This window comes from Atheta coriaria, unplaced genomic scaffold (genome assembly GCF_025399875.1).
Source record: "Atheta coriaria isolate IRGN ID8LTWV9N9 unplaced genomic scaffold, Caltech_Dcor_3.1 hic_scaffold_3_pilon, whole genome shotgun sequence".
Taxonomy (NCBI): Eukaryota; Metazoa; Arthropoda; class Insecta; order Coleoptera; family Staphylinidae; genus Dalotia; species Dalotia coriaria.
Genome location: NW_027045445.1, coordinates 3,496,245 through 3,519,460, shown reverse-complemented (window position 1 = coordinate 3,519,460; position 23,216 = coordinate 3,496,245). Strand labels below are relative to the sequence as shown.

The 23,216-nt window shown below is 39.2% G+C and overlaps 5 protein-coding genes across 7 annotated transcripts; 4 read left to right on the top strand and 1 right to left on the bottom strand.

Moving 5' to 3' along the window:
• Positions 1–38: 38 nt before the first annotated feature.
• On the top strand, positions 39–1,359 carry LOC135789395 (succinate--CoA ligase [ADP/GDP-forming] subunit alpha, mitochondrial-like). The gene is made up of 2 exons (XM_065299199.1): positions 39–856; positions 914–1,359. Exons 1-2 carry the CDS (start codon positions 178–180, stop codon positions 1,288–1,290), a joined length of 1,056 nt encoding a protein of 351 aa, XP_065155271.1. The 5' UTR covers positions 39–177; the 3' UTR covers positions 1,291–1,359.
• grp (serine/threonine-protein kinase grp) lies at positions 1,332–4,917 on the bottom strand. 3 transcript variants are annotated; one of them, XM_065299195.1, is made up of 9 exons: positions 4,698–4,917; positions 4,531–4,636; positions 4,248–4,471; positions 3,953–4,163; positions 2,574–2,683; positions 2,312–2,518; positions 1,867–2,111; positions 1,675–1,806; positions 1,332–1,611 (listed from the first exon to the last, which is right to left on the bottom strand). In XM_065299195.1, exons 2-9 carry the CDS (start codon positions 4,590–4,592, stop codon positions 1,435–1,437), a joined length of 1,368 nt encoding a protein of 455 aa, XP_065155267.1. In that variant the 5' UTR covers positions 4,593–4,636; positions 4,698–4,917; the 3' UTR covers positions 1,332–1,434. The 3 variants fall into 3 exon arrangements, with proteins under 3 accessions (XP_065155267.1, XP_065155265.1, XP_065155266.1); XM_065299193.1 differs by having other exon boundaries at positions 1,867–2,114; positions 4,698–4,916; XM_065299194.1 differs by having other exon boundaries at positions 1,867–2,114; positions 4,531–4,593; positions 4,698–4,916.
• Positions 2,727–4,012, top strand: LOC135789394 (succinate--CoA ligase [ADP/GDP-forming] subunit alpha, mitochondrial-like). Its single transcript, XM_065299198.1, has 2 exons — positions 2,727–3,019; positions 3,084–4,012. Exons 1-2 carry the CDS (start codon positions 2,776–2,778, stop codon positions 3,926–3,928), a joined length of 1,089 nt encoding a protein of 362 aa, XP_065155270.1. The 5' UTR covers positions 2,727–2,775; the 3' UTR covers positions 3,929–4,012.
• A 302-nt stretch (positions 4,918–5,219) lies between the features above and the next one.
• Positions 5,220–7,467, top strand: LOC135789588 (uncharacterized). Its single transcript, XM_065299499.1, has 2 exons — positions 5,220–5,378; positions 5,670–7,467. Exon 2 carries the CDS (start codon positions 5,693–5,695, stop codon positions 7,166–7,168), a length of 1,476 nt encoding a protein of 491 aa, XP_065155571.1. The 5' UTR covers positions 5,220–5,378; positions 5,670–5,692; the 3' UTR covers positions 7,169–7,467.
• Positions 7,468–7,681: 214 nt separating this feature from the next.
• On the top strand, positions 7,682–21,389 carry Vps13D (vacuolar protein sorting 13D). The gene is given in 12 exon segments (XM_065299190.1): positions 7,682–7,773; positions 8,131–8,383; positions 8,386–13,014; positions 13,071–13,207; positions 13,268–18,252; positions 18,314–18,693; positions 18,761–18,787; positions 18,941–19,166; positions 19,168–19,522; positions 19,582–20,462; positions 20,526–20,789; positions 20,851–21,389. Coding segments are annotated over 11 exon segments (12,342 nt in total). The 5' UTR covers positions 7,682–7,773; positions 8,131–8,178; the 3' UTR covers positions 21,104–21,389.
• The last annotated feature ends 1,827 nt before the right edge of the window (positions 21,390–23,216 follow it).

Genomic DNA, 23,216 nt, shown 5'->3' with positions numbered 1-23,216 from the left:
ATTGCAACTTTTAAGAAATGCCTCAATTGGAGAATGATACATGTAATAGGATTCAAATGAGCAGCATACAAAAATTATGATTTATGTAGGCTATGATATGTCGTTGTCATGACTAGATCAAATCAACAGCGGCGGGACTATTCAGTTTGAAAATCTTCCTGTTATAATAAATTCAAAATGTTCAAAACACAAAAAATCCTTCTCTGGTTAGCGCGGCGATGTTACGCGGATTACGCTAAGACCATAAAAAATTTAGCGATTAATGAAGATACGAAGGTGATTGTCCAAGGATTTACCGGCAAGGCAGCCACAGTTCATTCTAGGCTAGCTTTGGAGTATGGCACAAAATTGGTCGGCGGCGTATCGCCGAAGAGAGCAGGGCGAGTCCACCTAGGGAAACCTGTTTATGCTACTGTCGCGGAAGCTGTGCAATATACCAATGCGGATGCATCCGTTTTGTTCGTGCCAGCTCCCTATGCAAAGAAGGCAATCGAAGAAGCGATAGAAGCAGAGGTACCTTTGATTGTCGCCATTACTGAGGGCATACCAATTCAAGACATGGTCCGCGTGAAACACATGCTTATGAGTCAGGAAAAGTCTCGTTTACTTGGACCTAATAGTCCTGGGATAATCGCACCGGGAAGGTGTAAAATTGGCATCATGCCAAGTAATATCCACAAGAAGGGGAATATCGGCATTATTTCCAGATCAGGTACTCTCACCTATGAAGCGGTGCATGAGACTACCGAAAATGGTCAGGGCCAATCGATGTGTATTGGCATTGGCGGAGATCCTTTCGTTGGAAGTGGATTTATTGACTGCTTGCAACTGTTTTTAACTGATCCAAATACTGAAGGTAATCCGGACGGTTGAATTTGACTTGTTTGTTATATTTGACTTGTTTGTATTATAGGCATTGTTTTAATCGGCGAAATTGGCGGGAATGCTGAGGAGAAAGCTGCAGAGTTTCTTCTTGAACGCAATACCGGAAAAGATGCAAAACCAGTGGTCGCTTTTGTTGCTGGTTTGTCAGCGCCTGCTGATAGACGCATGGGACATGCCGGAGCAATTATGTCTGGTACTACGGGCGGCGCGACCGCCAAGATAGAGGCGTTGGAGAAGGCCGGTTGTGTCGTAACACAAACATTAAGTAACATTGGTGCACTTATGCTTGATGCATGCAAAAGTACACTCAGACACGATAACTGGTCTCCTGCCAAAGCTAAGTACCAAATGAACATGAAGTTTGGAAGAGCCAATTTGCGAGAGAAACAAAAACAAAAGCAATAATGTTTCTCATGTGTTTTGACACATTGTGAACAAGTCGTGCATAAATTAAATACCTTTATTAGATCAGAACTTGTCTTACAAATGGAATTACTTACTTTTTTATGAACAGGAACAGTAACAAATATTTTAAAATATACTTAAAAATTACACCCGACATATGATGTCGGTGAGTGAATTTTTAATTTTAACGAAACGACGTTTAAATTCGATGCCACAGCCTTTCGAGAGCCTAAAATCGACGAGAACATGGTCGTCCATGTCGATCGTACTTATTTTAAAAACTAGTTGCAGCTTGCCACTATCAACAGTTGATACAGTGATCTGAAATTGCAGAAAACCACCGTTAATACTCAGTTAAAATTAACAAATATTAAAATTTCGTACAATGCTTGCTGGGTCAATGCTCCAGGGATATTCAAAGTAGTCCAGCGCTTTGCATACCCGTAGGACAGTGCTTTCCTGGCTTATTTTGGCAGTAAAACGCGTCATGCGCTTAACCAGCCGCTTGAATTGATTCTGAAATAATTTTACACCATTTGATTCATTGAATAGCACGCAGAATAAAAATATATTTACTTGTGTGAGTTGACTTTGGGTGAATGAAATTTGTGAGTTCAACAAGAGATCGTCGTTCTGTGTCGGTTGAGAGAACGAGATTTGGTTCTTATTCGATGTAAGAACCGCAGTGAGACTTGAAATATCAACGTAAGGTACACGCGCAGTTGGTTGCGATGAAGGAAGTAAAGGTATTTCTTTTTTGTTTTCGGTGTCTCTTGGCAATGCGATACGTTTGCATTGTTGTTCAACGTTATCGGTCACATCTTCTAAAATTTTAAGTAAGTAATGACACTTATAAGTTTAATTTTTATTGTTTACAATGTTGGGATGAGCCTTCTGACACTTTTTGCTTTGGTAATTTAGCTTTATGAGTCAAATACATCATGAAAGCTAGAAATTGCCAAAGAAAAACACGCAGACGAATAATAAGCACGACATTTTGTAGTGAAAAACAAAAACGTACCGTTTAATGTAAATTCAACCTTCATCCAAGTATGCCCTAAAATTTCTGGTAGTTTTAAGCGCTTCGCTGGTTCCGGGTTCAGAATTTTTCTTGCCAGGCTGAATGCCATGGTGCTTAACTTCTTCCATAATGACTCAGTTATACATGTACTTTTAACCCAGCGGGCAAATTCTGGAGACTCGGTCGTTGGTTCATTCCACGGCAATTCTTAAAATTAAAGATTAAACTTTGAAGCGAAAACATATATTAGTGATATAAGCACCTCCAGTTAACATGGCGACAAAAACAATCCCACACGACCAAATATCTGATGGCTGAGCGAAATAAGGCCCTTTTAGGACCTCCGGAGCAACATACGGTAATGTTCCACACCTGAAAACAATATTTGAAACTATGTATTATTATGATAAGAGCAGCATGCCTTGACAGAGTTTGCACAATTGATTGTCATCAAAATTAAAAAAATGGCTTGCATCATTCCAAAGTTGCGTTATCATCTCGCTGTTTCGGGGATAGTGAACAGGACTAAGCGCAATTATGCCAATTACAGTAAGACGATACCCAACTTGCTCATCACCGAAGAAACGCGCGTAATTGTTCAGGGCTTCACTGGCAAACATGGAACCTACCATTCTCAGACTGCCTTGGAATATGGGACACTCATTTGTGGTGGTGTGTCGCCGAAGAAAGCAGGAGAAGAACACCTCGGTAGAATCTTCTACAAACACATTCGATATCAAGAACGTTAATAAATCGTTTGTTTGTGCTGTAGGTTTGCCAGTGTATGGTTCGGTGAAAGAAGCAATGGACGATAACGAGGCACAAGCGAGTGTGATATTCGTCCCACCACCAGTAGCAAGTGCTGCTATTGAAGAAGCGATTGAAGCCGAGGTACCGCTGATTGTTGCTATCACCGAAGGCATACCCCAACATGATATGGTGCGAGTGAGACAGTGTCTAATGTCGCAAGACAGGTGCAGATTATTGGGTCCAAATTGTCCTGGCATTATTGCGCCCGGCAAGTGTAAAATTGGCATTATGCCGAGTAATATTTTCAAGCAGGGCTGTATTGCAATTGTATCCAGATCGGGTACCTTGACATATGAGGCTGTGTATCAGACCAGTTTAAGCGACCAAGGCCAATCGATTTGTATCGGGATCGGAGGTGATCCTTTCAACGGCACAAGTTTCATTGATTGTCTCAAACTAGCATTAATGGACAATAATACTAAGGGTATAATTATGATTGGTGAAATTGGTGGTAACGCAGAAGAGCAAGCCGCAGAATATCTCCGGGAAAATAACACAGGCATGGAAGCTAAACCTGTGGTTGCGTTTGTGGCCGGCATGACAGCACCGCCAGGTCGGCGGATGGGTCATGCTGGTGCTATAATTTCTGGTGGGTCGGGTGGTGCACAGGGTAAAATTAAAGCATTGCGTGAGGCTGGCATCCTAGTTGCGGAATCACCGGCGAAAATTGGAAAATTAATGTGTGATGCGTTCGAATTGCATGAAGCCAAGCGTGATTGGTGCATGGGTGTGCCGGTCAGCGCCGAACTTTTAAGAAAGGGTTATGATTTAGGCAAAGAAGAGAAAAAGAAACCATGCCCTTTATAACCAGCAATTAAAATATTGTATTACCTTTTATCCAACTGTCTTTCACGACCTTTCAAGCGGAATATAGTCGCCATTCCAAAATCACTGATTTTCAAATTATTTTCTTCGTCCAAGAGTAAATTCTCTGGTTTTATATCTCTGTGAGTAATTCCTCGCCTGTGTAAATATTCTAATCCATCTAGTAACTGTGTCATGTACTTTTGTGCTTCACCAGAGTGCATTCCCACATCAGGTTCTACAAGAATTTTTATTAATAGTCATGAATGATTAAAATGTTGTTAGGTGACCATGTAAACTTGATTATTCTTTAAATACTGACCTATTTTATCAAACAACTCTCCACCAGAAGCAAATTCTAAAAATAAATAAGCCACATTTGACTCTTCCCTTTTCCCCAATAATTTGATAATGTGTGGATGATGGAGCATTCGATGAATTCTTTCCTCTTTATATACACAGTCTTTTGCATCACCAGCCCTTTGTAGATCAACAATTTTAAGGGCCACTGCATCATTGGTTTTTTCATTAATTAACAGCTTTACTCTGAATGTTACAATGATATGTTATAAGAATGAATTGGAATGATACACAAATAAACTTACTCCCCAAAGGCACCTTCACCAAGTGTTTGTACTATATTCCAGCCATCCACAAATCTCTCCATTCTGGTAAATTGAACACATCAGTTTCGTTGATTAGTAGATATATCTATTAATAATTTGTTTCACTGATAATCTTATAGAAACGGGTAAAATTAGGGTTTGCTTACTGTTTATATGACTATGTTACTGGTGAGACCATGCTGTCTAATACAAAATATATAAATTGCAGTCACTGCTGAGAGGGAAACCAATAAAATAAATTAGTTTAAAAATAAAACAGAGATTTGTTGTGTTTAAAATAACAAAGTGAGAAGAAATAAAATTGTAGGTGAATTCATCACGGAAATTATTGATTTGCCGACGACGAGGTTGGGATTTGAAGTGTTTTGTAGGTCAAGGAGAAGAGGAGTGGGAGACAACGAACTGTTTAGTAATGCTCACCGGAAGTACCCGAAGAAGCTTTTGCAAAGCTTTTGAAATTTAAAAACTATAATGTATAATCTAAGTAAAGTTAAGTAAACACTTACTGTACGCTATACGCTATAAGTGTTTATTTAATTTTACTTAGCTTATACTCACCCTCTCGTACTACCAACCATTGTATTTCAATAATGTATAATGTATAAAAATTGTGAATGTAAATGTTTAATTCTGGTAGGAGTAATCGAGTGAGATAAAGTTACCCAGTCGTTTGTAATTCCCCTACTTTCGGAATGCAGCGTCTGCATTTTCCTGCAGTGTAGTGTCGGTACTTGGTTTGACCGTTTTCTGCGCGCAGTAGAATTTTTCTTTTATTCAATACTGGTTGACTTCCTGGGAAGCTTAATACTTTTTTCCTGCTTAACTAGGTGAGTGTTTTTACTGACTTCTTAATAATACATAATATGAAGCATGGCGGTCGGATATTAGAATAAAGATAAGCAGCGTTTCAACTTTGCGTGGTAATCTAAAGTTGTTAATGTATCCATTGTATCATTTATCAATGCGACCATTCATACTTCCTGCGTGCTCTTTTGAGCAGCAGAGCAAGACTTTAATGAAATTGAATAAAATTATTACAGTTTGCACATATAGTCCATTTACTCTAATGCATTAAATGAAATTGAGTATCTCATAAGATTTTTTACCACATATTTTAGTTGTTATTGCGCCACTACACACAATGGGTGAACATTGGGAAAGATTTCTGCAAATGAATCAATTTTGCTTCAATAAAGATCAATTACAATGCAATAATTGCAATCAACTACTTTCTGCACCAATATATCAAACTGCTGATATGGGAAATATTTGCCACACTTGCAAAGGCAATAATATGATCGATGCAATTCGTAATCACTCCTTGGAAAATGCCCTTACCAACGCATCATTCCCTTGTAAATATGCTGCGAACGGGTGTGACGAAAGTCTTGCAAGTGCCAATATCTTAATTCATCAGTTAACTTGTCATTATGCACCAATGCGGTGCCCCATCTGCAAAAATGGCGAATTTACTAACGAAAATGATATGATTGCGCATTGTGAAGACATACATGGACTAGAACATGAAAGTGTTCAGCGTCAGATCTATACAGTGGAATTAGCGGAATATTCTGAGAGTGAGGGAATCAGAAATACGATACGCAAGGTGACTCTGAATAATAATGAATTTATTATCAAAGTTACTCAAATGCAATGGAATGCCTTGCAAGTAGTTGTATGCTATCCAAATGGGCTTAAACTCGGACAGAAGTTGAGTATTCGAATTAAAACCGATAATCAAGAAATTCTGACTCATGCGAAAATGGTCGAGTCTTGGAACATGATGACCTCAACTGATAATGATCACGTTACTACAATTCACCTAACCGAAATGCAGAAAACTCCTCATGGTACAACTTGCAAACTTTTTCTGGATTTACTTTTTAATAATAAAAGTACTTTTTATGAACTGCAAGACGTCGAAAATTTTCGCAAAGATATTCAATGCCCAATTTGCTTCAACTATTTCACCGAACAGATATTCAAGTGCCGACTGGGACACAATGTTTGCCAATCCTGCAAAAATCACATCACGACCTGCCCAATATGCCGCGAAGAAATGGGAAACACTCGCGATATTCGCATGGAAAATATCTTGCCGCAGATAACAATGTTCTGTATCAATAAATCGTTTGGTTGTTTATATGAGTCGGATTTGAGGATCTTGAAGCAACACGAACTCGAATGTCGTTATCATCAATATACCTGCCATATTAACAATTGCACTCATGAAGCTAACCAATGGGAATTGATTAAACACTATCAAGAAAAGCATCCTATGTATCTGAACGGTGCTATTTTTGAGCTGGATCTAAATAAACAAGTCGAACTGAGCTTGGTTTATAAAAATAATATTTTTTTATTGGAGAGCTCATTGGAAGGCAATACTTATGTCTGGAAGGTGTCGCTTGTCAACAGCACATCATGTGAATGGCAGTATATGTATTCGATTCAGGTAATAAATTCGGCTGATAAACGATTGCAATTTAGCACTGTTTCTGGAAGCAAGTTGACTGTTGATTTCAATTTGATTAAGAGTTTTTGTAATCTTGATAAAACTTTAAAAATGAAATGTTTCATCACGCAGTTAGTCGTTGATTCTCCAGGCGAGTCTTAGTTTGTTGTGGGTGGATTATCGCTGTTATACATTTAGTGGAAAAGATTCCATTTTACTTCTTTACTGCATTTTATTGTTTCTTGTAATCATGAAGATTTTATGTGTTTATGTAAGATTTTTTGAATGTTCACGACGTTATATTCACTTGCCATACAATATATTTTATGTTTGAATTGCGTCTCTGCGCGTTGTTCCAGACTAGACGTTTAGTATGTAGTAGTTTGTTAATATGTTTCAACGCTATTTTTAAATTCCGTGTTTCACTCTTTCTCCCAAATAAAGTGAAATTTGACACCGTTTGATTATTATTAATTTATTAGTAGTGCGTGAGTTGTTTTAAAAGTTGTACCAAATATCGTTACAAATACCTTAAAGTTGTTATCCAACACACGATTTTTATGAATTTTGGAAGCACGCAATTGGAATACGACGTTTAAATAATGTGTACTATGGGTTGCCTATAACTTTTATTGTGCTCATTTATTCATCAGAATTTCACTCTATGCTTTCACCTCTGCCTATGTCAATGTCAGGGTTTTTAAAACGTCAGTTTTGTAAGCGATGTTCTTGATGTTCTTGCTCTCGGATATCTCCAGTATTAAAAGGTAAATAATAATATCTTACAATTTCTAATAAACATTAATTACTAGTTGCTCATACATTCTTATCAAACAGTAGAAACCCACGCTTTTATAAGTGCGACACACCTGCCAGAAACAAATGTGTATCTTGCAAATACAACTGCTTAAAGGAATTATGAGTAACTATTATTTGATGGCATGCACAAAGTGTGCCTATAAATAAATGTATTTTCAAGTGCTGGCATTTGGGATAATTCTTTTTTACATCAGTGTGTTAAATGTGTAAATTGTGTTCATGGATGCTTCCTACATACATTTCATAACCTTTGCCCTATTAACAACAAAATTAGGATTGCATTTTGATTTTGAAAAATGTTTTAGGATTTGACAACATTATGTTAGTGGCAGTTGGCAGAGGAGAATTAAAACATGTTAGAAGGCCTTGTTGCATGGGTGCTTAACAATTACTTGGGCAAGTATGTTGAGAACTTAAACACAGCCCAATTGAGTATTGCATTATTATCAGGTGAAGTTGAATTAGAGAATTTACCTTTAAAAAGAGATGCATTACGTCATTTGGGTTTTCCTGTCCAAATCAAGGCTGGTTTTATTGGCAAAATTAAACTACAAATTCCTGTCGACAAATAAAATCAGCTCCATGGGTTGTGCAGATAGAACAATTATTTCTTGTTGCTACTCCATTGCCAGTTCAAGAGTGGGATGATGAGATTGAAAGATTAATAGCACATGAGGATAAGCTAAGTGCCCTAGATGGTTTGGAGGCACAATGGAGGCTTGAAAATGACACTAAGGACAGTTCAACCTACTATGCCAGCTCATATTCTTCATGGTTAAGTTATGGAACGGGATTTATTACCGACATTATCGAAAACCTACAACTCAAAATTCGCGATGTGCATATACGCTATGAAGATAATATTAGCATTCCAGACCACAATGTGGCTTTTGGAATTACCATGGAGTCACTTTCAGCCCAAAGCAGCGATGCAAATTGGCAGCCAGGCTTCTCCCACTGGGATCAATCACATGCATCATTCAAACTACTGGAGATGCAAAAATTGGCAATGTACTGGGTTGAGGTGGACAATGATGAACTGTTGGCCAAAACAGATATTACCCAATTGGCAAGTGCAATGACATCCAGTGAGTATAAAAACAGCAAACAGTGTATTCTACATCCTGTAAGTGCACAAGCAAAAGTAAAGCAGGACAGATCTGAACAACCTTTGAGGTCGGATGAACCACGCATTACGTTTGATTTGGAATTGGAGGAAGTACCAATGATCTTAGTAGATTGGCAATATAATCAAATTATTAAATGTATAAAAGGGTTGGACGATGTGCACAGATTTCGAAGGTATCGCAGATTTAGACCGCCCTGTTCAGTGAAAGAGGATGCCAGAGCATGGTGGATGTATGCTATTAGTTGTTTGTATCCCGGTAAACAGCCAGAAATTTGCAAGCCAAAACTAACACTGGTTGAAGTGCTTGAAAGGTGGAGAACCAACTTAAAATATGTTGCCATCTACAGTAAAATATTGATTACACCAACAATTGCGTTGCCAGTGGAGGAAAAAACAATAAAGGATGATGTGGAATGGTCGAGAGAATTTGAAGAATTGAAAGTTCTTCGTGAGATTGCAATGAAATCGATCCCAATACAAAATCGAGGATCAACGTGGAGTAATTCAGCAGGAGGTAGTACTTTGATTCGATGGTTTCCTCAATGGATGGGTTGGTATTCATCGCCACCTCCCGAAAGCGTACCTGCTCAGGAAACAACTCAACTGGAAGGAGAAATTCTTCAAGCACTATCCGATTCCAACGAAAATAACACAATGCTTAAACGTGATGCGGTGTTTGGTAAGTTCAGCTTCACGCTGAAAAGTGGCACACTCAGTTTATGTACAAAACACGAGGAAACTAGTGATCCGTTCACCATGCTCGAGCTGCAATTCAAAAACTTTTCATTAAGTTTAGTGTGCAAACCACGAACATCTTCATATTCCGCTGAGTTATCTCTTGGTGCATTGTACCTATTTGATAAGGTCACTCCAAAAACATTGTTTCCTATTCTCATTGGCCCCCCTGGTAATGATAGGGGTGCAGCGGTAAGAACACGTGGGCCTAGTCCACGTGTCAGTGTTGCTTCTAAATCGGACGCCTATATATTTCATATGGTCTATGAAAAGAAACTGGAGGCCAACCAGTATAGATTGACAGTGAAGACGAACTCTTTGGATGTGGTTTACCAACCTACGGCAATGCGTTGGTTGATAGAGTTCCTTTGCCTTCCACATCAGCGTACAATAACCCATCAACACATTGAAGCTATGAAGACCCGCACTAAGCGCGAATTTATTAAAAACTGGGAGCAGATGATGGATAGTCGAATGTCCGCGCGGAAGTGCTGGGATCTTCACTTGGACATCAGCGCTCCGCAGATTTTCTTTGTTGAGCAATTCCACGACCCTAATTCCGCAGTGGCCGTCATTGATTTCGGCCGACTACAACTACGTAATAACTATGATCATCCGGAGATCAGCATTGCTTCGCCTCAACCTGGGGATTCTAACTTAACCAGCAATAGTAAAGCTGAAGAAGAAGACGACATGTTTATGACACCTTGTTCCACGCCGCCCGCAAGCGAAGAAAGTGATTTAGAAAGTGATATAAACCAACAATTTTCCAAAGACCTAGGTGATAATACTAATTATAATTTAAATGAAGCTTCGCTGCATATGAAAATCTACGATCGCTACTCGGTTGAGCTGACGGATATGCAGATATTGGTAGCGCGTGTAAAAGACAATTGGCGGTATGCGCACAATAAGGGTACGTCTACGTTGCATGTTTTGGATCGTTTTAATATTTCACTACAAATTGAAAGGAGAGTCGTGCACACCTACGACTCTAATTATCCGAATTTAACCCTCAACGCTAATCTTCCAAAATTGGTCGCCCACATCAATGAGCACAAAATTGCGGCTGCGAGAAAATTGGCACAGATTATAACTGCAACCGGGCTTCCATCGCCTTTTAATTCGCCTAATACTACAATTGAAGATGAAGTGGTATTGAGCACTGAAGATGACGACACGCATAGTATTGAGACCAGTATGGAACTTTCTCGTTTGATGATTCTGCAATTCACTGTTGATCATTTGGCGCTTGAAGTACAAAGTCGGGGCAGGTCCATTGCCGAATTACAAGTATCCGGCGTCAAGTTCTGCTTTACGCAACGTCCCAGTGATATTAATCTAACGCTGTCTGTGCATAGCTTGTTACTTGTTGATGCGTTACAAACATTTGGTCGAGACTTTGAGCTCCTAATCGCTAGTCATAAACACGTTGGGATGGACTCAATGTCAGGAAGTTTACGAAATAGCGAGCCCACATCTCCAACATCACCTGGTAGTCCTGATCATGCAAGAATAAATACCACCTCGCCGGTTGCCTTAACTTTAGCGTTGAGTAGTTTAGCGACATCGCCTCCACCCAATCAAACTTGGAACAATAAAGTGTTAGATTCGGAGGAGTTGATAAGATTGGACTTACTTTTAGTGTTTGGAGTTGATGCTATGCAGATAGCGAATATTCAATTCAACAATCTTGATATTATTGCTAATCAAGAGACTATCGTCGAATTGATGGGATTTATACGTCGTGTTTTCCCCGACTTAAAATCGCAGAAAACGTGCAATCCTGTTGGAAAGCCTATAGTTCCAGAGGCTACCCGATTATCAAGTGAGTCCCTTGACAACATTGATGGTAGTGAACCGAGCGAATCTGCGCCAAATATAGGGAGTACCGAAATAACATTTGATTTTCATCGTTTAAATGTTTTGCTATTGCGAGGGGTAGTAAAAGATGGACAAGTGTATGGAAAGAAGATTTGCACCTCGACTATGTCCGATGCACGAATTCAAGCTACCGTTGGTAAAACTGTAACGATTGAAGGGTCTTTGGGTGGATTACAAGTACATGATTTGACGCCTGATGGATGTATGCATCAGCGAATCGTAAGCGTGGGTAGAGATATCCACATGGAAACAATGCATCCGTTGTATCTGATGGCTAACAATTTGCCTGCCGAAGAGAACACCGCGTTTAGTTTCAAAATTGTACGAACCTTGCAAACTAGTCAGACAAACGACAAGGCACAGATTACGATACGCATGGCGTCTTTATGGTACACGCATTCTCCCCATTTTGTTATGGAGTTGCAATCGTGCGCTACAGAATTCAAACAATATTTAGCTAATTTGGCTCGGTCCATTCGCGTCGCAGCCACGGATATGGCCCTTGGATTGGTACATGCTCGAGCTGAAGCTTTGGCGCAATCAATTTATATGAATTCCCGATTATCCGCATCCATTTATGGAAGTGCACTTTCGTTTACGGAAGTTTCATCACCGCGAAAACGTAGACGAAGTTCTAGTATGGAGTATTCCTTTTCGGGATACTCTTCAGGGCGTGACACGTGTCCACAAACACCGTATACACCAATGGATGATGGTAATTTTAAAATTGACATCGAGCTGGACATTGTGCTTGATAGCCCTGTACTGGTACTGCCGCGAACTTCCAGTAGCCCGCAAGTATTTGTTGCCCATTTGGGCAAGATCACTGTAAATAATAACAAGCCAATCGAAACAAATGGCGAGTGCGCAAATAATGATTCTTATATGGAGAATTACTACATTGAGGTACGGGACATGAACTTGTTTTCGTTGGATACGTCCACGCGTCGGGTACCTGGACCTTTGACGTCTCGACCGGAGGTTTTATACGCTTGTGATACTCTAGCAAAACCTATACTACATGACACCATTATCGAGTTGAAGATTACCAGAGAAATATTTTACAAAGATCTTTGCGGCCAGCAAAGTTTATCTAATTTACTTTTGGATGAAGATGACGATGATCCCATGTCAGGTTCACAAAACTATCAAGAAACCGAAAACATTGAAGTTTCAGGTGTGGTTGTGAACGCTTTAAAACTATCACTTACACGTGCACAATATGAACAACTACTGGATACAATGCAATGGTTGACAATTTCTGAAGAAAGATTTGACGCTACTGCATCTAAAAATCCTATGTCGACCCTTGCCGATATTACAGAAGAAGACACGGGAGTAACAACTCTAAATATGGATCCACAGGTGCGGGCGAAATTGTTTTCAAATGTACCAATCACTAGGCAAACCAAAATTGATAAAGGATTTGTCTCGGCTAAAGGTAAAAATTCAATACGAAAAATGTTACTCTTGCATGTTAAATATATGAATTTCCAGTTATTTTTGAACTACCCGATTTTACAATTGAGCTTCGTGGCGATTCACCAACTGGGGAGCAAGGGCTGGTGGACTTGTCGTTTCGTGACTTTAATTTAATTTACGACCGAGGACATTTATATGAAACTAATATTCACGTAAGTTTGCCGTATTTTTTGACCTATGATCAGAAAATGGTGTTAATTATAATGTATTAGGTATCGTTACGATCGATATACATGGAAGATTTACTTCAACCTGAAGGGTCAAAGCAACGTTCTATGGTCATATCCTCTAATGATGAAATACCGCCTGGAACTAACTGCGTATCGCGATCTTGTCCGGACATCTATACAAATCCTGATAGGCCTGGGCCAGTTCGTGGTTCCTTACCCGATCATTTGGAAGCGTATTCCGCAATGGGTATAAATCGTTCGCACTCTATTTACAAGGAAGCCCTACTGCACGAGGTAAAAACAGCTAATATTTGTCCAAATACTCCTCCGCCAAGCCCGTCACGATCAAAGCCTGTAAAGAATTTAGTGTTGATATCAACTTTGCTGGTTGATCCGAAAGTTCCCAATTTTGACACAAATTACCAATCTGTACAACGTTCAACTTCTGTCGACTTTAACTGCCTTGATTTGGTAATTAACGTTGAGTCTTGGGTGGTGGTTGTCGACTTTTTTGGTGCGTCACCTTCTGAAATAACAGCGAAACAAAATCGTAGATCTCAATCTCAGAAAGATTTGATCATAGCGGACGCGATTGAGAGAACCAACATAACTGTGAGATCTTTAACCGTTGTCTTAGTGAAACCGGACAGAGACATTGCAAAAGCCAACATTTCTAATATAGAGGTATCTGTTATGAAAAAGAATCGGAGGAAGGAAGTGGAGGGCAAACTTGGTTCAATGTCTTTGCTTGACTTGACCTCTCATGGAACCATTTACAGAGAGCGTTTTATGACCTCTGGAAAGCAAGCGCTTATCTTTAAGTATGTTCGACATGGTTCGGGGGAAATTACCGAATTTGATTCACAATTGACTTTGGATATGTCTTCTGTAATTTATGTACATACGAAGAGATTTGTTGTTGAGTTGCAATCATTTTTTTACCATTTTACCCAATTGCAAACCATCATGGCTGGTATTCGAGCGGCAACTAGTGGACAGATTATCAATGATGAATTACATCGTTTTTCGATTATTTTGACGGCACAGTCCCCAGTAATTGTACTACCACTGAGCTCGAAGAGTTCCCAACTTATAATTGTTGATCTGGAATATTTGAAAGTGACAAATAGTTTTAAGCACAGTGGCGAAGCGGGCACGATCAGTATGCAATCGAATCTGAACAGTAGCACGCGGAAATGTTTGCTTGACGTGATGTACCTGGATTTGAAAAATGTGAATTTACAGGCGGGCGAAGCCACAACCGAAATGAACAAGTCGAATATAGCTTATCGACTTGGCAATTACAGCATTACACGCTTGGGTGATTCATTACTTACGAATAAATGCCATTTGAAGATTCAAGTCGAACGAAATTTAAATCACAATGTTTGCCACAATGTTCCTGATATGAGTATTCATGGTGAACTGAGCACATTAGATGGTACCCTTGATTTAAGTCAGTACAAACTTATTCGAGGATTTTTGGCTCACAACTTAGGAGAAAACACCGAGCACATTTTACCATCAGTGCAAGCACCGCTTGTAACCGCTGAACCGAATATTCGGGAAGTTTGGACCCTGTCGTCACTTCGATTGGATTTACTAAACGTGACAGTCCGTCTGTTACAGAGCAAGAACACTGGGCCATTAGCCTGTATTAACTTTATTAAATCACGGTTGACCGTCGAAGCGTTCAGTAATATGTCGCAAGATATTGATCTTGTATCACAGGAAATTTTAATTTTGGATACTCGCTTCACTAAAGGGCAAAGAGAAAAGCGTTCTAATGTTTTCTCTAATATTTTAAAACCGATAAAGTCGGCTAAGCAGGATAATCTAGTACAAGTTGAGATTCACAGTCGCAAACGCCATGACAAATCAAAGTTTACAATTTTATTGAATAACATGCGTCTTATGGCCGTCTTTGACTGGTGGGCCATGGCAAAAGAGTTCATATTTCAAGAGATTGAGGTAGAACCATCCAGTCCGAATAGACAGCGACCTCACGTTCAGGAGACGAAGGAAATTCCTGTAAGCGAAGAACTTCCATTTGAATTAAAATTGAACATTACGGATTCTGAAGTAGTTGTTTTGGAAGACGCTTCATTGTGGGAAACCAACGCTGTCATTTTAAAGAGTACCACCGTGATAACTTATCGCTCGGCAATGATAGAAAAACCGCTATCGTGTAATTTGAATCATTGTGAGGTTTATTCTTGCGTCTTTGAAAGAGCTGAAGAAACAGCGCTGTCGATTATAGATCCCGTGACCCTGAACATGGAGATTAACATAGATCGGGTCTTGGACATCCAGCTATCCACGCTCACGATAAGACTTTCATATTTTGACATGGTCATGTTTCTGCAAATTTTGAATTCGTTACCTAATCAGTTGTTCTCGACAAGGGAAAATGAAAATAATTCTCAAGAGGACCAAAAAATGACTGACAAATTAAAGGCGTTGGGCTTCAAAGAAGAAGATTGTTTAGTCGCTTTGGAAGAAAGTATGCACAGACTTGACGATGCGGCACTTTGGTTAACACAAAACGCACAACCGAAGAGTGAGGCAGAAAGCAATTCGAGTGTTCATGCGGTTGAACTAAAGGCAAATAGAATATACTTTTGTATTATTGATGACTGTGGCGATTCGGACGTACCATTGCTGGAACTTACGTTATCAAATCTGTTTCTGAAACAAGATCTTGCAGAAATGCACGATCACGAGTGCAAAGGTGCTTTGGAGTGTATATTGGCGGGTGATTATTATAACCGAGTGTTGTCAGGATGGGAGCCTATTGTTGAGCCATGGAAATGTTTAATTACCTGGGGACGTACACTTTCTCAAAATTTGTCGAAAACTCGGCTGGAAATTGCTGTTGAATCGAACGAGATTTTGAATCTCAATATTACATCGACGTTTATTGAACTCTACGGACAAGTACGTGACAGTTGGTTGCAGGACTTCTATTCTCCAATCAATCGAAACGATCAGGCTCGACAAGATAAAAGACGGTCACCATTTGTTCCCTTTGCAATTAAAAATGAAACCGGCTCGCCCTTATACTATAATACGCTCATTGCTGCTGCAAACGATGATCCAAACCAAACCATAAGACATAGAGAGTCGGAACGTCAGTTAGTGGCACCCGGCGATGAGGCACAGTTCTCTTTTAAAACACGAGACAAGATTAGGCACAGCGATACCCATAAAATGAGGCTGCATCAATTAGCTGTGCAAATTTGTGGGTATGAACGCATATCCCCTGTTACAGTGGATCAAGTTGGTGTTTATTTCCGCCATGTTCAACCCCAACAGCAGATTACTTCCGAAGTTCCAATAGCAAGGGTTGTATTGGACGTGTCCCTGGCTGGTTTTGCTAAGAAGTTAGTGACAGTGCGATCAGCCTTGCAAGTTGTCAACAAACTCACGGATACGATTGAATTAAAGTTGGAAAGTTATTTACCGCATGATGTGATAACTCTTTGGTCCGCTACTGAGGTATTTCGAGTGGAAAGTGAGCAAACTTTGCATGTGCCTATCGTTCATGCTCATTCTGTAATCAAAGTTAGACCCGTCATTCCAAACCAAAAGTTCACATATTGCAGTCCTCCAATTCAGTGGGAGCAATCGTACAGGAGTTTGGTAAATGGGGTTGTACATGATATTAAAAACTGTCATACACATCGGGGTCTGATATACAGATTTTGTACGGAAATGAAACGCGAACGTTACCCAAAAGATCGTACGTCCCAGCGGCCGCAACCAGCGTACACTATAACATTATTACCAAGCATATTGTTGGTGAACTTATTACCACAAGATTTAATGTTTTCTATTGGGACCATCAAGGATCGCATCAGTGCAGGCTCTCAAACAGCTTTGTCTCATGTTGACGCGGATAGCAACGTTGAAATCAAGTTATTATTGGATAACTTTACGAATAGCAATACTCTTGTGGTGCCATCAGGCACAACTAGTTTTACCTGCAGAGTACGACTTGAGGATAGCAACGGAAGGAAAATGTTTGTAATGGCACAAGTAAGTCCACATATGGACGCGAAAATCAAGATCACAATTACGTCGCCATTTTGGATTATTAACAAGACGGGATTACCTCTCGTTTTTCGTCAACATGGTGTGTCCTCTGATGCCGCAGGACAATTTAGTGAGCATGAGGTGGCTCGAATGATCGCACCACTGTTGTTCAGTTTCTCTGATCCTGCTGCTAGCAATACAGTGACTGCGCGGGTGGGACTTAACGTGGCATCAAATGGATCACCGCAGTGGTGCCAAAATTTCCACCTGCAGCGCGGAGTTCAAGTTAGGAAGTTAAAGGTGTCACTCAAAGATAATCGTCCGGATGTGGTATTTTTAGTTGGCATTGAAATTAGGCAAGGGCGTGGAATATACCGGAACACGAGTATAGTCACAATATCGCCAAGATATCAATTGCACAACAGAAGTTCATACAAGTTACAATTTGCGCAACAATGCTTTGCTCTAAAACAAGATCGAATGAATTATATTAAGGCGATGCCCAATGCAAATATGCCATTTCATTGGCCTCGGCCTGATCAGGAACTTTTGCTGTGCGTTCAGATATTAGACATTGAGGAATGTCAATGGTCTGGCGGTTTGAAGATAGATGCGAACTATTCAATGCATGTCAATATTCGAAACTTTAATGGCAGGATGTATTTCTTACGATTGGAGGTGGTTCAACAAGGAGCAACATATTTTGTTATCTTTACTGATGCTGACACCATGCCTCCACCAATCCGAATCGACAATTTTTCGGAGGTAACTATGAAGTTTGCTCAAACCTGCTGCAAGGAATCACTTACCAGCATGGTTAGAGCCCACTCAAGCGTTCCCTACGCGTGGGACCAACCAACGAAGCAGTGTCTATTAACGATCGAAGCACCGGGGGGAGTATCGCACACCTATGACATTACCAAATTTGGAATTGCTCCTCAACTAACTTACGAAAATTTTATTTACATTGCGTTTTCTGCAACGTTTCGATTGTAAGTTAATATATATTTTTTAAATTTATTTTATTGTTAATTTAAAACAATTATGTTATAGAATGGTCGGATTGGCGGATTGTACTGTGGAAAATCAGGAATTAGTTTTGGACGTAGACAATACCAAGCGCGTTATCTTAGCTCGCAAAGAACAAGGTAGCCGATCCCAACTTTGGCGCATGTCCAGTACCGGACAACTTCAACACGAAGGCAGTAGTCCTCCGTCTCATCCGAATCAACCACGCACCGATAATATTCTGGTCCTTGATATTGAAGGACCTGCGCCTCAGCCGAATACATACACGCGGTTGGCTTTGCGGCGTCCGGACCCACGTCGCAAAAGTACACAAACATGGCGGTTTACCGAAGAGGGACGTTTATGCTGCGTGCATCACAACATGTGTGTACAGGCGCAAGATGGCTTTTTCGGACTGCGTCAAGGTATGCATTACATTCTCACAACATTTAGTAGTTGCATGAAAGTGGCGTCATTGTTATTTTATTGCAGGTGGCCGCTTAGCGTGCTGGCAACCGTGTACGTATTTCTTTATTTCATTAAGCTTGACTAATTCATGCTTACTAAAACTCCTCGAAATCCCATTTGTAATATATTCGGTTAGCGGGCTAACGGGTGTTTAATAGTGACGGATTTTATATCTTGTGTGCTTAATTTCTTTTTGGTCAACAGGGAATTCGGCGGTACTGGGTTTACCACAGCCAGTATGTCATCGAACAACCGACAACGGTGTACCTGTTGAACAAGCCGTCGAACGACAGAGATTAAGACCTGGCAGTGGTTTTCTTGAGGTGGAAGTTACTTCTGATGGTCCAACGAAAGTATTAAGTATATGGGACAAAAAAGAACGCAATAAGAACAAAGAAGAGCAAGCGCAGGAATTGGGAATTTTCTTAAAAACGACCAATTCTTAGACATGAGGATGATGAAGAAGATAAACCAAATGAATACCAACTGAACGTACGATTGAGTGGTTTAGGCATTAGCTTAATATCAGCAAAGCCGCCTCAAGAATTACTTTATGCATTATTTAGCAACATTATTTGTGAAGTTGTGTCCACCGCCAAATCCAAACGATTGTGTGTTAGCATCAAAGATATTCAGATAGACAATCAATTATTTGAGGCACCAACATCAAACTTCCTATTTGTGACACCTTCCAAGAGTAATGTAGATGTTCAATCGAAATTGTCGGCGTTAGAGGTTCTGGTCGAAATGCAGCCCATTGTCAATCAAAACGCAGTAATCTTTGATGTAAGTACTGTAAGTTGTTATAAATAGCACAATTCTAATTAGATGATTATGTATTATAGCATTTGATCGTTCGCTTGAAAAAACTGACCATTCTGCTGGAAGAACGATTACTGCTGAAATTATTTGAGTTTATTGGATATAAGAATAAAGATGAAGAGGTACATCAAAATGTCGAAAGTGATTACGAAACGCAACGAATTGTTATTGATGTGACAGCAGCACACGCCAAGCGTTATTACTTTGGTATTATACAATTAGTACCGGATCAAATTCGTCTTAGTATGGTTACCGCGTCAAAGTTACCACAATCTCTGCAGGTGATCAAACGGAAGGTTGGTTTGACGTTTATTAAATTTGAAGATGCTGGCGTGGATTTAGAACCATATGTTCGACAGCATACGTTTGAGACAATTCAAGTATTAATACATTCGATAGTGCAACATTTTAAAGACGAATTAATATGGCAAGCCGGTATTATTCTCGGGTCTGTGGACTTTTTGGGCAATCCATTAGGATTTATGAATGATGTGACTGAAGGTGTGTCTGGCTTAATTTATGAAGGAAATATTGGGGCATTAGTGAAGAATGTTACACACGGAATTTCAAATTCAGCTGCCAAAGTTACCGAGTCAATATCGGATGGTTTGGGCAAAGTTACCATGGACGAAGAACACGAGGAGTTGAGGCAGAAAATCCGACAAAACGTATATGGCAGCAGTACTGGTCATCTATTAGCCGGTGTAAAGGGGTTTGGGGTTGGAATGTTAGGCGGAGTAACAGGCATCTTTAAACAAATCTATGAAGGTGCTTCAAACGAAGGCATTCCAGGCGTTTTTAGTGGAATCGGCAAAGGTATTGTCGGAGCAGTTACCAAACCCGTGGTTGGTGTACTTGATTTGGCTTCAGAGACCGCTAGAGCTGTAAGGGATTCAAGTAGAAGGTATATATTTTGTTATGTATTTCTGGGTAGTAAAATGAGTAATTTTTTGGCTTGAACTTTTAGTCGGCAAACTCCTGACCAATTAAGATCACCTCGTTGCGCTGTTGGTCCTGGCGGGTTGCTTCCACGCTACAGCGCGAAACAGGGTTTGGGTCAACAGTACTTGTACGCTTTAAACGATAGGAAATATACCGAGACGCTAGTTGCGTATGAAACATTACGTAGTGGTACTGAGGATTTACGGGTAATTATCACGAATTTGAGGATATGCATTGTTACTAACGCCAATGCACCGCAATTGACTACTGTGATTGAATCTTCGCTAAGGTAACTATAAGTAAACACTTAGTGCGTGATATTGATTATCAATTGTCGTTTCTTATTTTAGTGAATTTGAGGAATGCAGAATTATAGTCGATCAACCCGATGGTGGCGTATATTATATCGAATTGATTGTTCGATTAAATGGCGCCAGCCATTCGACATTACCGTATCAGGATGCAGTTCGGCGGCCGAAAGTGCGCTGCGACTCGTATGAGGTAGCAAAGTTAGTAACGCGTCAAATAAATTACGCTAAGCGATTGTACGACGAACGCAAACTGACGCTATCCAGCGACAATATATCACAGAGTGAAGACTGAGCGTAATGTTCACATTATTTACAACAAATATAGGCGATTTGTTTTAGTGCCTTAATTGGTTTGAGCCGTTGTTTTAAATGTTATTTGCATTTTTTGTTATTTCATTGTTACTAATCTTATTTGAATTAAAGTTAGACGAGTACCAATAATTCACATGTAAATATTGTACCATACCGTTTAGTGTGTAGCCGGGTTTTTATTTTCTGTACTTTTTTTCTTAGAAAAGTTAATGTTTGAGATGTTTAATTTTTTACTCTGAACAATTAAATAAACAATATCTACTTAAGCATGAAGAAGAATTTTTTACAGCTTTACAAATCTTACTTATTTTCAGGTAGCATATCACATGAATGATTTTACTAACATAAAACATAATTATTGACTTTTTTAAAACAATAAAAAATTATAATCTCATGCATAGTTCATTATGGTATCCTCTTTGTCGTTTTCAGTATTATCGTCTTAAGTCATATTGCATATAAATCTTATCCGTGTGGAGCGAGTGCAACATAGTTGTGTTGTTTTTAAAAATTTGATTAAAGTAGAAACATAAATAGAAGAATCAAATATTAATGATAAAAACGCTCGGTGGTCGAGTGGGTACGTGCACCTGCTAGCATGCTAGTAGACACGGATCGAATCTCGGGTATAAAAGGCATTTTTCTTAAATATAAAAATATCAGGTGTAATTTGGGTTGCATATATGAATTGCAACAAAATATAAGAGAAATTAAAGTACAAGTGAAGGCAACAAGTAAAAGTAAGAAAGTAAAAGGAGAACGGGAGAACAGAGAAATAGAAGAATGAGAGTAGTAGAGAATAGGAGAAGATAGAAGGAAGAGAACAGAGAGTAGAGTAGAGAAGAGGAGGAGATTGAAGAAAGAGAACAGGGGAGGATCAGATTTTTAAATTTTTTGGCCCGTGTCGTTAGACAGTCTAAGGTCGATGCGTCCATTGCTCCCGGCCCAACCTACAGCTACGATGCCTCTGCGCTTCATCCCCGGAATTATCAGGCATATCAACAATTTTTATGGTGGGGGATCATCCCCAGAGAGAGGGAACTCCTTATAAGGTTTTGTAAAAATATTTCTATATTTCTAAGTGTAGACTCTATTAGAGCCAACACAAAATATAGAAATATTCTACAAGTGCTGACCTGTACCTGCAAATGGTAGAAGGGGTGCACACAAATAATACAAGTCACAATCCTTTTTGACATTTCTTTATTAACAAATGTATTGTAATTATGAAAGTACAATAAGTGAAGCTACGGAAAACCAATATACAGGGTGTTACAAAAAGAAAATTGCTACATCACAAAAGAAAATGCCAAGTTCAAGAAGGAAAATATTAGGAAACATTAAATATCGACAATTTTTGATCGGAAATTAAGGGAAACAAATATACAGGGTGTTACAAAAAGAAAATCAATAGTTCAAAAAAGAAAACACTTGGGAATAACACATTTAGAAAACTTATAATAGGAAATCGAGAAAAACAAACATACAGGGTGTTACAAACAGAAAACTTATAAATTTAAAAATAAAATACAAAGTTTAAGTAGAAAACTACCCAGAAACGACAAATTTAGTCAGTTTTACATTAGAGAGCAAGGAAAAGTATACATAGGGTGATACAAAAAGAAAACCGCTACATTTAATAAGAAATTTCAAAATTTTCTATGCATGGAATTAGAATCACAATTAGAGAAGGTGACACAACAAAAATACAATTACATTTTAATTTAAGAATAAAGAGCTACAGGAAAAATCCAAAAAATTATCTATTACCTGTTTTACTCAGAATATTAAGAAATGGAAAGGTAGGGAAGCTAGAGTTAGGCATAAATAAAACATCAATATGAATTTTATTGCGATCTTGAAATTTTCTTTGCGACGGATTCTCTAGATACGCCACAAGCAAGGCAGAATGTGTCTGCCGACGGACACACGCGGTTCGTCAAGTACACACGCGGAAGGAAATTTAAATCGTCTTTTACAAATATATTATTCTCAATAATTAATTGCCAAACTTTAAAAATACGTTAACGAGCTTGTTGATTTATGAAATAAATAGAAAATACGAGCAAGGAAAAATTCACGTTATTAAACCG

Excerpts from the sequence above, each read along its gene's own strand:
- grp (XM_065299193.1), bottom strand. The coding sequence starts at position 4,592 with ATGGAGAGATTTGTGGATGGCTGGAATATAGTACAAACACTTGGTGAA. Across the intron at positions 4,164-4,247 it reads AGAGTTGTTTGATAAAATAG|AACCTGATGTGGGAATGCAC; the intron begins GTCAGTATTTAA and ends AAATTCTTGTAG. Across the intron at positions 2,519-2,573 it reads TGTCGCCATGTTAACTGGAG|AATTGCCGTGGAATGAACCA; the intron begins GTGCTTATATCA and ends TTTAATTTTAAG.
- LOC135789588 (XM_065299499.1), top strand. The coding sequence starts at position 5,693 with ATGGGTGAACATTGGGAAAGATTTCTGCAAATGAATCAATTTTGCTTC.
- LOC135789395 (XM_065299199.1), top strand. The coding sequence starts at position 178 with ATGTTCAAAACACAAAAAATCCTTCTCTGGTTAGCGCGGCGATGTTAC. Across the intron at positions 857-913 it reads AACTGATCCAAATACTGAAG|GCATTGTTTTAATCGGCGAA; the intron begins GTAATCCGGACG and ends TTTGTATTATAG.
- LOC135789394 (XM_065299198.1), top strand. The coding sequence starts at position 2,776 with ATGGCTTGCATCATTCCAAAGTTGCGTTATCATCTCGCTGTTTCGGGG. Across the intron at positions 3,020-3,083 it reads AGCAGGAGAAGAACACCTCG|GTTTGCCAGTGTATGGTTCG; the intron begins GTAGAATCTTCT and ends TTTGTGCTGTAG.